The sequence below is a fragment of the Cygnus atratus genome, chromosome 1 (assembly GCF_013377495.2).
Source record: "Cygnus atratus isolate AKBS03 ecotype Queensland, Australia chromosome 1, CAtr_DNAZoo_HiC_assembly, whole genome shotgun sequence".
NCBI lineage: Eukaryota > Metazoa > Chordata > Aves > Anseriformes > Anatidae > Cygnus > Cygnus atratus.
In genome coordinates, this window is record NC_066362.1 from 58770192 (window position 1) to 58783805 (window position 13614).

Genomic DNA, 13614 nt, shown 5'->3' on the forward strand with positions numbered 1-13614 from the left:
GGGAGGGTCCAGAATGTGTTCAAATCTATGTATTTACCACCAAGCCAAAACAAAGGCACAGAGCTGGAGTAATAGCAAATTCAGGATATTTGCCAAGTTAGCAGCCCTGTGTGCTTGAGGCCATTTGACTAAATGGCTGTACAGCAGAAGATTTTGACTTGAAGATTTTGATTGTGTACAGAAGAATGAAAGTAGTGAAATAGGAAGCTAGTGAAAGTTTTACACTTGTCATAGAGAAGTGTCTCTGGGTGGTTTAAGAATCGAGACTCACTTTTGCATTTAGCACTCATAGTTGATATTTCTAAGACAGAGGTAACACTTCTGAGGTTGGTAACTTTGCAAACCCTACAGACTGCATGTTAAACAAGGCTGTACTGTTTGTTTTGGTTTTTAATTTATAGTGAGATTTTATTCCCTGAAAGCTCTAGGTGCTGTTTTTTTTTCACAGTGAATGCAAATAGAAGTGTGTTTTACAATTGACTAACGCCAAATTCCATCTTTAGTTCTGATCATGCGGACCACTCATCACAAGCTGCTGGTCATCTGAATCCTGTAGAAGAGAAGGAAAAAGAAAATCAGAGTTGAACATCGTGCAACAAATGAACTTCCCTTTTTGGCAGTTTGTCCACACAGATGGCAGTTTGCACCTGCTACTTTTGCACCAAACAAGTCTCTTTACTGCATGCAGAAAGGTTTACTGTGTTCTCTAAACTCTCTGTGTATATGGGAGTCTTGCCGAATTGGACCATTGAGGCTATCTCTACATTCTGGTCTTACTCAGACTTTCCTTCCCTTGTTTCCCACCCCCTTCCTGCTGCATTTCACACTCTGTCAAAGACTGCTAGCATGCAACTCAGCTGCGTTTACGGCAAAGAGAAGGAAAGACAAAAGGCTTTTTAAAGTTTGTGTAGATGCATCACTGGCATCTAGGAGCATTTGAAGTCCAACTTAATTCAGCTCTCTTTGAAGGTAGGTCGCAGCCTCATGAGTCATTACTTGAGATGGAGCTGTAGACCATAGCCTCATTTTTGCTTCAAGTGGGCCAACACCATTTCTAGCTGGGCTGAGATAAGAAAGCCAGGATCCTGAATGGTATTTCCCCCCCACTTTTTTCTTTTTTTCCTTCCCAAGCGGATATTTTCACTTTATTAAGTCATTTCTTCTTATCATGATCTTAGTTACGTGTCTCAAATCAAAATGTACACTTACTGAGAAAAGATCATACGTAGGTTCTGGTGGAGTCAGTGCAGAAGAACTTTCGTAGGAGGGGTTGGTGATATTTGAAGGCTGGGACTTGTCCAGTGATGTTCTGTCAGTGTCATCTTTTGACTACATAAAATCACACAAACCTGCTTAAAATCCACCCTTCTCATTCCATGCATTAAGTGGGGCACTTAGGTTTCCCCACTGACTAGCACAGTGTTGTGAATGAACTTGCTTTATCATCTAAATCTGTGCCTCTAGGCATGAACTCTGTTCTGGGTGACTGTAATATCTGGGATCACTTAGCTCTGATACCTTTTTCCTCCCTTCTTTTTAAGCCATTCTCCAAGGAATGGGAGAAGTAGTACTGCACTGGCATTGTGCCTACCATGAAAGGGACATGGCTCTCATTACTACCACATAGAACTACAAGCATTTCCCCTGGGTTATGGCTCCCATTTTGTTTCTAGAAGACAACTCATTATGCAGAAGCTAGAATAGGAGGAGGTTTCTGGTTCCTTCCAGGTAGACTTTCTTTTGGATGGATTCTGGTGTATGTTGTAACACTATCATCCTTCTCTTCTCTGAGTAGCTTGGCTGTTGGTGCCTGGTTTTCATTGTCATGATACTATGTGAGGCTAGGTTAGTTGAGTGAAAGCAGGCATGAGAGTTCATCAGTATAAAAATTTGTACTTCTCAATCCTGATAAGCCCTTCAATTTGCTTGTCTTTAAATCCAGCCTTTTTTCTACCAAATGTTTTATGGTTCTGAGGGTTGAAACTATTAGCAGTGTCATGGAGGGGAAGGGAAGAGACTAGAACAAGTTCACTTGTTCAAGTGGTTGAAAGTTATCTGCTTCCCTGAAGCTGACCTTTATGGTGAAGCAAAGAGTTCTGCTCTGGTGCTGTTCAAATGTAAGCTTTTGGCCAGTCCTTGGTGTTGGAAGTGTCAGTGAGAGCTGGAGCCCTGGTAGGACACCCCAGAGGGGTGCAGCAGGCAAAAGTGAGCTAGTGCCCAAGGCAGATGTGTAAGCCTTCCCCACCTTCTCCATGTGTTAGTCTGAACAGTTCAAGCATGAGTGAAAAAAACGTGATCTAGAATGCATCTGGCTTAATGAAGCACAAGGAGAAATTGGAGTCCGTGACTCTGGAAAGTGTGGGTGTTGGGAAGTGCTGGCTCCCTGCTTTGCACTCCTTTCTGCCTCTTACCTTGAAGTGCTGAAAGCCTGTGTTTTTCCTTCTGAATCTGAGGTACGAGTATCCAATAAAGGCCATGACTCCAATAACCAGACATATGCCAAAGAAGATCCCTGTTCCGGTAGTGGCATGGAGAGGAACCTGGAAGCACAGAAAGAGGGTGAGCTATGGGGTGGTCACCTTCCAGCACCCAGCACATGCAGCATCTCCTTGAGCTACACCTTAGTTCACAAACTGCTTTTGCAGTAGTTTCCTGGCACGTAATTCCCTGAGACAGTTTAATATGGCCTTCTGATAATAATTGCAAACTAGCTCTTCTTAGGTATTCTACACTGGACATTGGCTCCCATGCAGCTTCATCTTGTTTATGTTTTTGAACATACAGGGCATGTCTAAGTCATCTTTTTCCAGTCACGGTTTTCAAAGTAGCCACAGAAACTCAAACCACACTGGCCTGCAGAGAAGTGGGTACCAAAGTCCCTTAGGTGGCTTTCAAAACTTGTAGTGTAAACCCTAAAGGTCTCTTTATGAGTTCAGGCTCATTCTCCACTGCTTTGTGTGGGCAGATAGACAACCCTCTGAGCTATGCTTACCAGGGCTCAAATCAACCTGCTCCGAGATGCTCACTGCCTTTAACTTGAGATCGTTCTTCAGTCAAGCACGTGAAGTGCCAATTCAAGCAGCTCTTTGCATGTTCCAGGATAGACTCTATGTTCCTACATAACTTCTTAATAAATACGTAGGTGAAGAGCTGAAGGAAATTCACGTGTCCTCTGGATTTAGTCTAAATGGGAAAAATGCCTCCACACTAGGGCTTTGGTTTGCCTTCTGCAGCTCTGTGGCCTGATGTAGCCTGGTGTTACGAAGGGGACTGGCAGAGCTGGTGTGATGATAATTTTGCCTGAGAGATCGCAGGGCACTTGGAATGTGATCTCCCCGGAGTATGGTGCTCTTTGCTGGCAATCCTGGAAGGGAAGAGGGGTCTCCAGTGGAGAAGAGATTCATAGGTAGTTACTCTGGCTTTTCCAAGTGATACCTTAGCTCTGTGTCCCCCTGCTTAGAAAATTGATTACTAAACTTACCCTGTCAAAAAGTAATCACGTTATTGTCCTAACGTGTTGTACTGGGTCTGGCTGGGATGTTAACTTTCCCTGCAGCAGCCCATACAGTGCTGTGCTCTCCACTTGTAGCTGGAATAGCACTGGTATCACACCAGTGTTGTGTCTGCTGCTGAGCAATGCTGGCACAGCATCAGGACTCTCTCTAACCCTTCCAGAGTCAGCAGGCAGAGGGTGGGCAAAAAGTGAGAAAGGAACATCACCAGAGCAGGTGACCTAAACCAACCAAAGGGATATTCCATACCAGATGATGTCACACTCAGCAATAAAAGGTGGAAAAAGGAAGAAGAGGGGAGGGGTGGGCTCTCGTTGTGAAAATGTCTGTCCTCCCGAACAACGGCTACATGCGTGAGGCCCTGCTTCAAGAATGTGGTCAAGCATCGCTCTTTGTGGGAAGTAGAGAGTAATTTCTTTCCTCTGCACTTTCACACAGCCTTTAATTTTTTTTCTTCCCTTTACCCCCTCCTTTTCCCCATTCCCTTTTTTCCCTTTAGTTAAATTGTTTAATTAATATAAAATCTTTCCTTAATAATTATTTTTACCTTTAAGTAAATTATCTCAACCCATGAGTTGTTCTTTCCTTTACTTCTTCCCCTCCTCTTCTGAGGAGGGGAAGTGAGAGGGCGGTTGTGGTGGAGTTCAGCTGCCTAGCACAGTAAAACCACCACACTGATACAACCTCTTCATTTATTTTTTAAAAAACAAAGTAATTTATATGGTGTAGCTGGACAGATAAATATTCAAAAACCTTTAGTTGCCCTCTAGTGCCCTCACTTCCCTAGTCCTGCTGGCCACACTGGGTCTGATCCAAGCCAGGATGCTGTTGGCCTTCTCAGCCACCTGAGCACGCTGCTGGCTCATGTTCAGCCGACTATCAACCACTACTCCCAGGTCCTTCTCGCCCAGGCAGCTTTCCAGCCACTCAGCTCCCAGCCTGTAGCGCTGCTTGGGGCTGTTGTGCAGCGGCAGAGGAGCCCCTCCAGCCACCGGTCCCGCAGCGTCTCGCCCAGGCGCAGGGAGCGCAGCCCCTCCACAGCACGATTCCTGATTTTCTCTAAACAACCCGAGATTTCTCCTGCACGTTCCCACTGTCTCTGGCCAATTTCCACCTTCCCAGGTGAGAAGTTGTTCCTCAGTTTCTTCTTGTGTCCTTATCAATGGGGGAACGCCAAAAGCAAAGTAACTTTCCAAGACTCGTTTTGGAGAATTAGAAAGCAGGTATTCTTTATTAACAGCGCTGGGTAGGTGGGGGATAATTCCAGGACATCCCTGGCTCCCAGGGGCAGTTCCCAGGCCGCAGGCCGACCTCCTGGCCTGGACCCCAGCCTGGCAGACATCGCTCCTGTCAGCGTGGAGCAGCCATCTCACGTCAGCAGTTTCTCACAACAGCCAGGTGACCTCTGTCAGTGCTGCCATCAGGGGCACCCCGAGACCCTTGTGATGCCGCCACAGAGTCACTGTCACCCTACGGCGTCACAAAAGGTGGCTGGCCATAAGTGCCCTGAGCGTCGCGCCTGCGTCCAGTCCGGCTCTTGGTACTCGAGTGCTCGAGGTCCCATTGCTGGAAGGCGAGAGGCGGAGGTGTTGCAGGAAGCACACGCGAAGCCCTTTTTGTTGCGCACGATCCATCCAAGTCCTTCGGTAATGTTATCAAATACTTATACATATATGTACCTCATCTGTCCTAAGTGTACTCTTGTGAAGCATAACCTATCATCAGCATATTTGCCATTCTAATAGCAATGTTTGTAATCCATACGAAGAATATTTACTGCTACAGTACTATAGACAACTTGGTTGAACCTAGAAAGCTAATGTATATTTGCTGATAGAATATTTTCTTCCTGGTTCTATCTGTAGTAGTCCTGCTGGTGGCACGCGACGCGTCGAGGTCCAGCCAGCGACACGAGAGAAGGCATCGAGGTCCTGCCGGTGACCAGCAAGGGAGGTGCTGAGGACCGCAGGCTGCTGATAAGCGCCTGGCACCAGGGCAGCCTCCCACAGCGGACGACCATCTCCACGCCGGGGCGGCTGCAGGCACCATGAACCGGCCACAGCAGGAGCAGCCAGAAGAGGCCCCCGGGGACGAGACGTGCCCCATCTGCCTGGGCCGGATGTCCAGTCCAGCTTGCATCAACCCCTGCAGGCACTCCTTCTGCCTGGAGTGCATCCATGTCTGGGCCGCCGAAAGGGTCAGCTGCCCAATGTGCCGCGGGCTCATCATAGCCATCGTGCGCCTGGTGCCGCCCGCCCAGCGCGACGCCTCGTCCCGCCGGCCCCGCAGAAGATTGGAGCGCAATGTGGGGCTGGGGCGGCGGCAGCAGCGGCAGAGGAGCCCCTCCAGCTATCGGTCCCGCAGCGTCTCGCCCAGGCGCAGGGAGCGCAGCCCCCCCATGGCACGACAACTTGCCCGAAGCTTTTCATGGCACTCGGGGCACTCGGGGCGCGGACTGCCACGGTCCCCGGAGGATGACAACCTCGGGGACTTACTCTGGCTGCGAAGGGTCCAGCTGGAAGAACCGGGGTCTGGTGACCACGCGGGCCGGCAGGCCAGGCCCCGAGACTGAGCAGGGCCTCACCTGGGGACGGGCTGGGGGTGGCAGCCACAATTACCCCAGTATTAAATTGACTTTTCCACCCTGCAAAGCCTCTGCCTGCACTTATTTATTCCTGCATTGGTCAGCGGGGGGGGCTGAACGCAGCCCTCTCCCGCTGCCTGCTGCCTGCGCTGCAAATTGTTTTGGGAATGTCTGCTCTTGATGGGGAATGGCTGCGGGTGGCCGGTCCCCAAGGGAGACTTGGGGATGAGAAGTCATTTGGGGGATGAGAAGTCATCATGGGAATGGGAAACTGTTGGGAACGGGAGCAGCCACAGAGGTGACCTGGCCCAACTGGGGAAAAGGCTGACAGCAAAAGTCTCCTAAAAGCCTGGCAGCAGACAATGCCTGCCAGCTCTGGAACCGGGCCTGGCAACACAGAGCATCCTTGGAAGGCGCTGCTGGCCTCCTGCAAGTGCCACCTAAGGGTACCTAAGAACCAGAGACCTCCTGAAGATAGCACCACCAAGGGCAAAGGCAAGGAACTGTAAGAGCAACGGACGGTCTGAGAAGGAGGGATTGCTCTGGGAAGGCTGCCATTCTCAGAGACTAGGAAGCATTGGTGTCTATCAGTGCTATGTAATGGAATGGACACAAAACAATTATTCTAATAATATGCCAAGGCACATTTGCATATATTCCACCCTCTGTGCTTTTTTCCTCATTACAAGCACATTTATTTAGAAAAACGTTCTTTATCTCTGAATCCAGGACGTTTGCAAAATTATTTCTTTCAAAACCTAGAGTTCATCTCTTTGTGGTCTTATTTACACAAATTCATGTTGGGTTGCACACTGGACAGCATTTGTAGCACTTAAAAAAATTAGAGATTCACATGAATGGAGTGCTTTTCCTTCAGATTGTTTATTGATAGAACAGGAAGGACACACCACCTAGTAGAGAGTTTTCCAGCATTTTTCAGTACAGGCCTATTTTCAGTTGAGTGTAATTTTGTCATAATTTAAACATAGCTTTACTATGAAGAAATTACAGATCAGGTGTGTGCCTTAGGCTGAGGATTATGTTCTTTTGTTTTGAAAAGGTAAAATGCTTCAGTTGTTTCTGACAAGGCTTGTGAAAACTCACTTCTTTGAGTAACCATCCACATCGGTCTTAGAACTTGATGCATCTCTAGGCATATCCTCCACCTTTCGTACAAGTCTCCATAGGTACATGGCTATCTTACAAGCCTGGGGGACAGAGGCTAGGTATATTAGGCAGCCTCACAATAGAGGCTCTAGCTACTTGTAAAATAAAGAAATCCTACATTTTCCATAAAGTTTGCATCTATGCTGAAAAGGACTTGCTCTGCAATTGCTGCAGATCATGCTTGTACCAAGCACAGGCATCCGTATTTAAAGAAAACAGACCTTCTGTCAACTTCTCAACTGTCATCCCTACTATGGGTTCCAAAGAACGTTGGGTGAGGCTCCTGACTTGAACAAAGAACAGCACTGCAAGCCTAAAGACAGTTTGTGAGGATGTGTAGATTTGGCCAGGGAACATGGGAAAACATCAGGGGAGGGTCCAGAATGTGTTCAAATCTATGTATTTACCACCAAGCCAAAACAAAGGCACAGAGCTGGAGTAATAGCAAATTCAGGATATTTGCCAAGTTAGCAGCCCTGTGTGCTTGAGGCCATTTGACTAAATGGCTATACAGCAGAAGATTTTGACTTGAAGATTTTGATTGTGTACAGAAGAATGAAAGTAGTGAAATAGGAAGCTAGTGAAAGTTTTACACTTGTCATAGAGAAGTGTCTCTGGGTGGTTTAAGAATCGAGACTCACTTTTGCATTTAGCACTCATAGTTGATATTTCTAAGACAGAGGTAACACTTCTGAGGTTGGTAACTTTGCAAACCCTACAGACTGCATGTTAAACAAGGCTGTACTGTTTGTTTTGTTTTTTAATTTATAGTGAGATTTTATTCCCTGAAAGCTCTAGGTGCTGTTTTTTTTTTTTTTTCACAGTGAATGCAAATAGAAGTGTGTTTTACAATTGACCAACGCCAAATTCCATCTTTAGTTCTGATCATGCGGACCACTCATCACAAGCTGCTGGTCATCTGAATCCTGTAGAAGAGAAGGAAAAAGAAAATCAGAGTTGAACATCGTGCAACAAATGAACTTCCCTTTTTGGCAGTTTGTCCACACAGATGGCAGTTTGCACCTGCTACTTTTGCACCAAACAAGTCTCTTTACTGCATGCAGAAAGGTTTACTGTGTTCTTTAAACTCTCTGTGTATATGGGAGTCTTGCCGAATTGGACCATTGAGGCTATCTCTACATTCTGGTCTTACTCAGACTTTCCTTCCCTTGTTTCCCACCCCCTTCCTGCTGCATTTCACACTCTGTCAAAGACTGCTAGCATGCAACTCAGCTGCGTTTACGGCAAAGAGAAGGAAAGACAAAAGGCTTTTTAAAGTTTGTGTAGATGCATCACTGGCATCTAGGAGCATTTGAAGTCCAACTTAATTCAGCTCTCTTTGAAGGTAGGTCGCAGCCTCATGAGTCATTACTTGAGATGGAGCTGTAGACCATAGCCTCATTTTTGCTTCAAGTGGGCCAACACCATTTCTAGCTGGGCTGAGATAAGAAAGCCAGGATCCTGAATGGTATTTCCCCCCCACTTTTTTCTTTTTTTCCTTCCCAAGCGGATATTTTCACTTTATTAAGTCATTTCTTCTTATCATGATCTTAGTTACGTGTCTCAAATCAAAATGTACACTTACTGAGAAAAGATCATACGTAGGTTCTGGTGGAGTCAGTGCAGAAGAACTTTCGTAGGAGGGGTTGGTGATATTTGAAGGCTGGGACTTGTCCAGTGATGTTCTGTCAGTGTCATCTTTTGACTACATAAAATCACACAAACCTGCTTAAAATCCACCCTTCTCATTCCATGCATTAAGTGGGGCACTTAGGTTTCCCCACTGACTAGCACAGTGTTGTGAATGAACTTGCTTTATCATCTAAATCTGTGCCTCTAGGCATGAACTCTGTTCTGGGTGACTGTAATATCTGGGATCACTTAGCTCTGATACCTTTTTCCTCCCTTCTTTTTAAGCCATTCTCCAAGGAATGGGAGAAGTAGTACTGCACTGGCATTGTGCCTACCATGAAAGGGACATGGCTCTCATTACTACCACATAGAACTACAAGCATTTCCCCTGGGTTATGGCTCCCATTTTGTTTCTAGAAGACAACTCATTATGCAGAAGCTAGAATAGGAGGAGGTTTCTGGTTCCTTCCAGGTAGACTTTCTTTTGGATGGATTCTGGTGTATGTTGTAACACTATCATCCTTCTCTTCTCTGAGTAGCTTGGCTGTTGGTGCCTGGTTTTCATTGTCATGATACTATGTGAGGCTAGGTTAGTTGAGTGAAAGCAGGCATGAGAGTTCATCAGTATAAAAATTTGTACTTCTCAGTCCTGATAAGCCCTTCAATTTGCTTGTCTTTAAATCCAGCCTTTTTTCTATCAAATGTTTTATGGTTCTGAGGGTTGAAACTATTAGCAGTGTCATGGAGGGGAAGGGAAGAGACTAGAACAAGTTCACTTGTTCAAGTGGTTGAAAGTTATCTGCTTCCCTGAAGCTGACCTTTATGGTGAAGCAAAGAGTTCTGCTCTGGTGCTGTTCAAATGTAAGCTTTTGGCCAGTCCTTGGTGTTGGAAGTGTCAGTGAGAGCTGGAGCCCTGGTAGGACACCCCAGAGGGGTGCAGCAGGCAAAAGTGAGCTAGTGCCCAAGGCAGATGTGTAAGCCTTCCCCACCTTCTCCATGTGTTAGTCTGAACAGTTCAAGCATGAGTGAAAAAAACGTGATCTAGAATGCATCTGGCTTAATGAAGCACAAGGAGAAATTGGAGTCCGTGACTCTGGAAAGTGTGGGTGTTGGGAAGTGCTGGCTCCCTGCTTTGCACTCCTTTCTGCCTCTTACCTTGAAGTGCTGAAAGCCTGTGTTTTTCCTTCTGAATCTGAGGTACGAGTATCCAATAAAGGCCATGACTCCAATAACCAGACATATGCCAAAGAAGATCCCTGTTCCGGTAGTGGCATGGAGAGGAACCTGGAAGCACAGAAAGAGGGTGAGCTATGGGGTGGTCACCTTCCAGCACCCAGCACATGCAGCATCTCCTTGAGCTACACCTTAGTTCACAAACTGCTTTTGCAGTAGTTTCCTGGCACGTAATTCCCTGAGACAGTTTAATATGGCCTTCTGATAATAATTGCAAACTAGCTCTTCTTAGGTATCCTACACTGGACATTGGCTCCCATGCAGCTTCATCTTGTTTATGTTTTTGAACATACAGGGCATGTCTAAGTCATCTTTTTCCAGTCACGGTTTTCAAAGTAGCCACAGAAACTCAAACCACACTGGCCTGCAGAGAAGTGGGTACCAAAGTCCCTTAGGTGGCTTTCAAAACTTGTAGTGTAAACCCTAAAGGTCTCTTTATGAGTTCAGGCTCATTCTCCACTGCTTTGTGTGGGCAGATAGACAACCCTCTGAGCTATGCTTACCAGGGCTCAAATCAACCTGCTCCGAGATGCTCACTGCCTTTAACTTGAGATCGTTCTTCAGTCAAGCACGTAAAGTGCCAATTCAAGCAGCTCTTTGCATGTTCCAGGATAGACTCTATGTTCCTACATAACTTCTTAATAAATACGTAGGTGAAGAGCTGAAGGAAATTCACGTGTCCTCTGGATTTAGTCTAAATGGGAAAAATGCCTCCACACTAGGGCTTTGGTTTGCCTTCTGCAGCTCTGTGGCCTGATGTAGCCTGGTGTTACGAAGGGGACTGGCAGAGCTGGTGTGATGATAATTTTGCCTGAGAGATCGCAGGGCACTTGGAATGTGATCTCCCCGGAGTATGGTGCTCTTTGCTGGCAACCCTGGAAGGGAAGAGGGGTCTCCAGTGGAGAAGAGATTCATAGGTAGTTACTCTGGCTTTTCCAAGTGATACCTTAGCTCTGTGTCCCCCTGCTTAGAAAATTGATTACTAAACTTACCCTGTCAAAAAGTAATCACGTTATTGTCCTGATACACCCTCTTTATTTCTTTTTTAGAAAACAAAGTAATTTACATGGTGCAGCTGGACAGGTAAATATTAGAAAATATTTAGTTGCCCTCTAGCATGTGAAAGGAGTTATAAACAATGCAATATCATGTTGCTATAGACTGACAGAAATTGCCTGCTATTTTGAATCAGGAGAAAGGGATTCTCTGAACGAACTGGAAGTGAGAAATAGGGTATGAATAGAATTAACTTCATGGACTGAAGAGGCAGCCAGTTAGTCACTGCCTAAGCCAGAGCTGGGATAGACATGCCAGAAATGTGAGTGAGACCCCTCCAGCACATGGAGAGAGGGACCAGAATGGATTACCCTGATTCAACAGAAATCCTTTTTGTTAAGGCAAATATCTTGTGGCAAGAAAAAAAAGAGCTGCAGATGCTCGCTGTGCACTTTTCCCAAGAGTGACAGGTCTCACTTCTGTGAGACATACGGGTTGCATTGTGGGTGGAGAAAATGTTCCATTTCATACAAAGCAGCACACTTTGCTGGTGTGAAATAAAGAGAATTATGTTCCTACATCCCCAGGATGGGGCCCTGTACCATTGTAATGTCAGACTGAAGCAATGCAGCAGCTAGCTTGAGTTGTCTGCTCTCGAGGGACAGCATCCCTTTGCACCCCTTTCTATACTGTTCTTTTGCCATGCACTATTATTTTTTTACTATTATTATTATTATTTATTTTTTGTTTGTTTGTTTGCTTGGTTTTTGTCTGGTCTTTCTACGGGGTGAGATGACATGATAACTAGAGACATGGCAGGAATTCTTGCATGAAAATAAACTAAAATCAGAGTTTTCAAAGCATCTTGTTGTTTTGGATAGGAATGAGTGCAAAGTCAAGAGTCAAATGTTTTCCTTAGAAGCTTGAAAGGTGTTTTCAGAACAACTCAGATGGAGTTTTATAAAACCTTGGATGATTGGGAAACAAGTCTTAGTGATTCATTTGAAGAAAAAATAAAATATGGGAAGAACAAGCTTCACTAATACCTTACTCTCACTTTCTAAATTTCTTTCAAATCTTTCAAAGTATCCCTTTAAACTGAAACTGTATATATGGAAGGGAAACTGGGAATATATGGATGTCTGTGTTGAGTTTGGTATGATATAAGCCACGGCCAGCTACCACCACCCAACAAGTCACCATGTACTTACAGGTGCTGGCGGAGCCTTCAAAGGCTCTGAAATGACATGGATTATCCCATTGGAAGCGATTATATCCCACTCAACAATAGCGCTTCCGTCCACATATCTGATCTCGTTCTGCAAGGACAGAGAACAATGAGAGCTGAGCTTTTCCCTCCTGCCTCTGGGGCTGAAACAAAGCTTGAGCTTATTTCCCCACATCAGCTATTGACACACTGAGAAAAGTTACTGGTGGGCTTCCACCGCTGCCTCACTGGACACCAGCCTAAGATGGTCCCAGGCTTGCCATGGTTCTTCTGTGCAGGAAGTAGCCATCATCCTTGCCTGTATATTGCCTTCAGGCTTTTCTTTCTCTCTTTCTCTATTTCTTTCTCTTTATTTCTTTCTCTCTCTCTCTCTTTCTCTCTTTCAGTTTATTTTAATTTATTTATGTTTTAGATGTTTGTACAGGTGGCAAGATTAGGAGCATTGTTACTCGTGTAGAGGCAGGAGAAGTGCCCAGCTGCCTGCTTCTGTTACAGCTGCCTTCTGTGCTGAGGATGCCCTGGCACAGAGGTTGCTGATTTGGGAACTGGGCCAGCACTGACTGGAAACTGCAGCCTACAGTTTATTTGGTGGCCTAGCACAGGGGAGCAGGACTTTGGTCCTGTTCCACAGCTCACTAGGATGTAAGAAGGGGCCTGCTCAGGTCCTCCAGGGAGGACGAAAAGCTACAGGTTTCCAACCAACTTTGGAGGACAGGAGCAAGGGTTGTGTTAATGGCTCAGAGTCTCCCCTTGGCAGCTTTGGAAGACATTAGGTAAAGGAACACCAGGGATTTTTTAAGTAGAAACTCTTCTAACTCTGGTATCAGATCAAAATGATCTGAAAGAGCTCCTAGCATGTTAAAGAGGGACACAGAGACAGGGGTTAGTCTTGTGCTGGTGCACCTGATCTCTCATGAGGGTGTACTTCATTAATGTGATTACTGGGTCTGCAGTATAAGTTGATCTTAAATATAAATCAAGTGCATGATAATTCTCATGCTAAAGGAGTGTTTTATTTATTTATTTTTTTATTTTTATTTTTTCCCCCAAACAAGGAGAAGAAGAAAAGGAATAAGACAGCAAATCTGTCATATGAGCACCTCTTCCTGCAGCACCTCTTTCCTTATTGTTGGTGTCTGTGTAAATCCCCACCCCAGCTGCAATGATGGGTGCTCAGCAGTCCTTGGATCAAGTGCCATCCTCTAGAGCACACACTGACTGCAAGCCTACAAGAAGCAGGGCTACTTCTTTTCATATTCAGC

The 13614-nt window shown here is 45.7% G+C and overlaps 2 protein-coding genes across 4 annotated transcripts in view; one reads left to right on the plus strand and one right to left on the minus strand.

The window, feature by feature from the left end:
• Positions 1 to 8243, plus strand: part of NT5DC3 (5'-nucleotidase domain containing 3) — a 46391-nt gene extending 38148 nt beyond the window's left edge. The window contains exon 16 of one of the 3 annotated variants that reach the window (XM_050708226.1): positions 8143 to 8243. The gene's annotated coding sequence lies outside the window, so the exon portion shown is untranslated. Of the gene's footprint in view, positions 1 to 503; positions 605 to 5377; positions 6002 to 8142 lie in introns of those variants that run through there. The other 2 variants (XM_050708227.1, XM_050708225.1) reach the window with 2 other exon arrangements.
• STAB2 (stabilin 2) overlaps positions 8139 to 13614 on the minus strand; it is an 86504-nt gene continuing 81028 nt past the window's right edge. Inside the window, exons 66-69 of the mRNA XM_050708224.1 lie at positions 12336 to 12443; positions 10051 to 10179; positions 8849 to 8968; positions 8139 to 8189 (exon numbers count right to left, since the gene is read on the minus strand). Of these exons, the coding sequence (XP_050564181.1) occupies positions 8139 to 8189; positions 8849 to 8968; positions 10051 to 10179; positions 12336 to 12443 (408 nt within the window). The remainder of the gene's footprint in view (positions 8190 to 8848; positions 8969 to 10050; positions 10180 to 12335; positions 12444 to 13614) is intronic.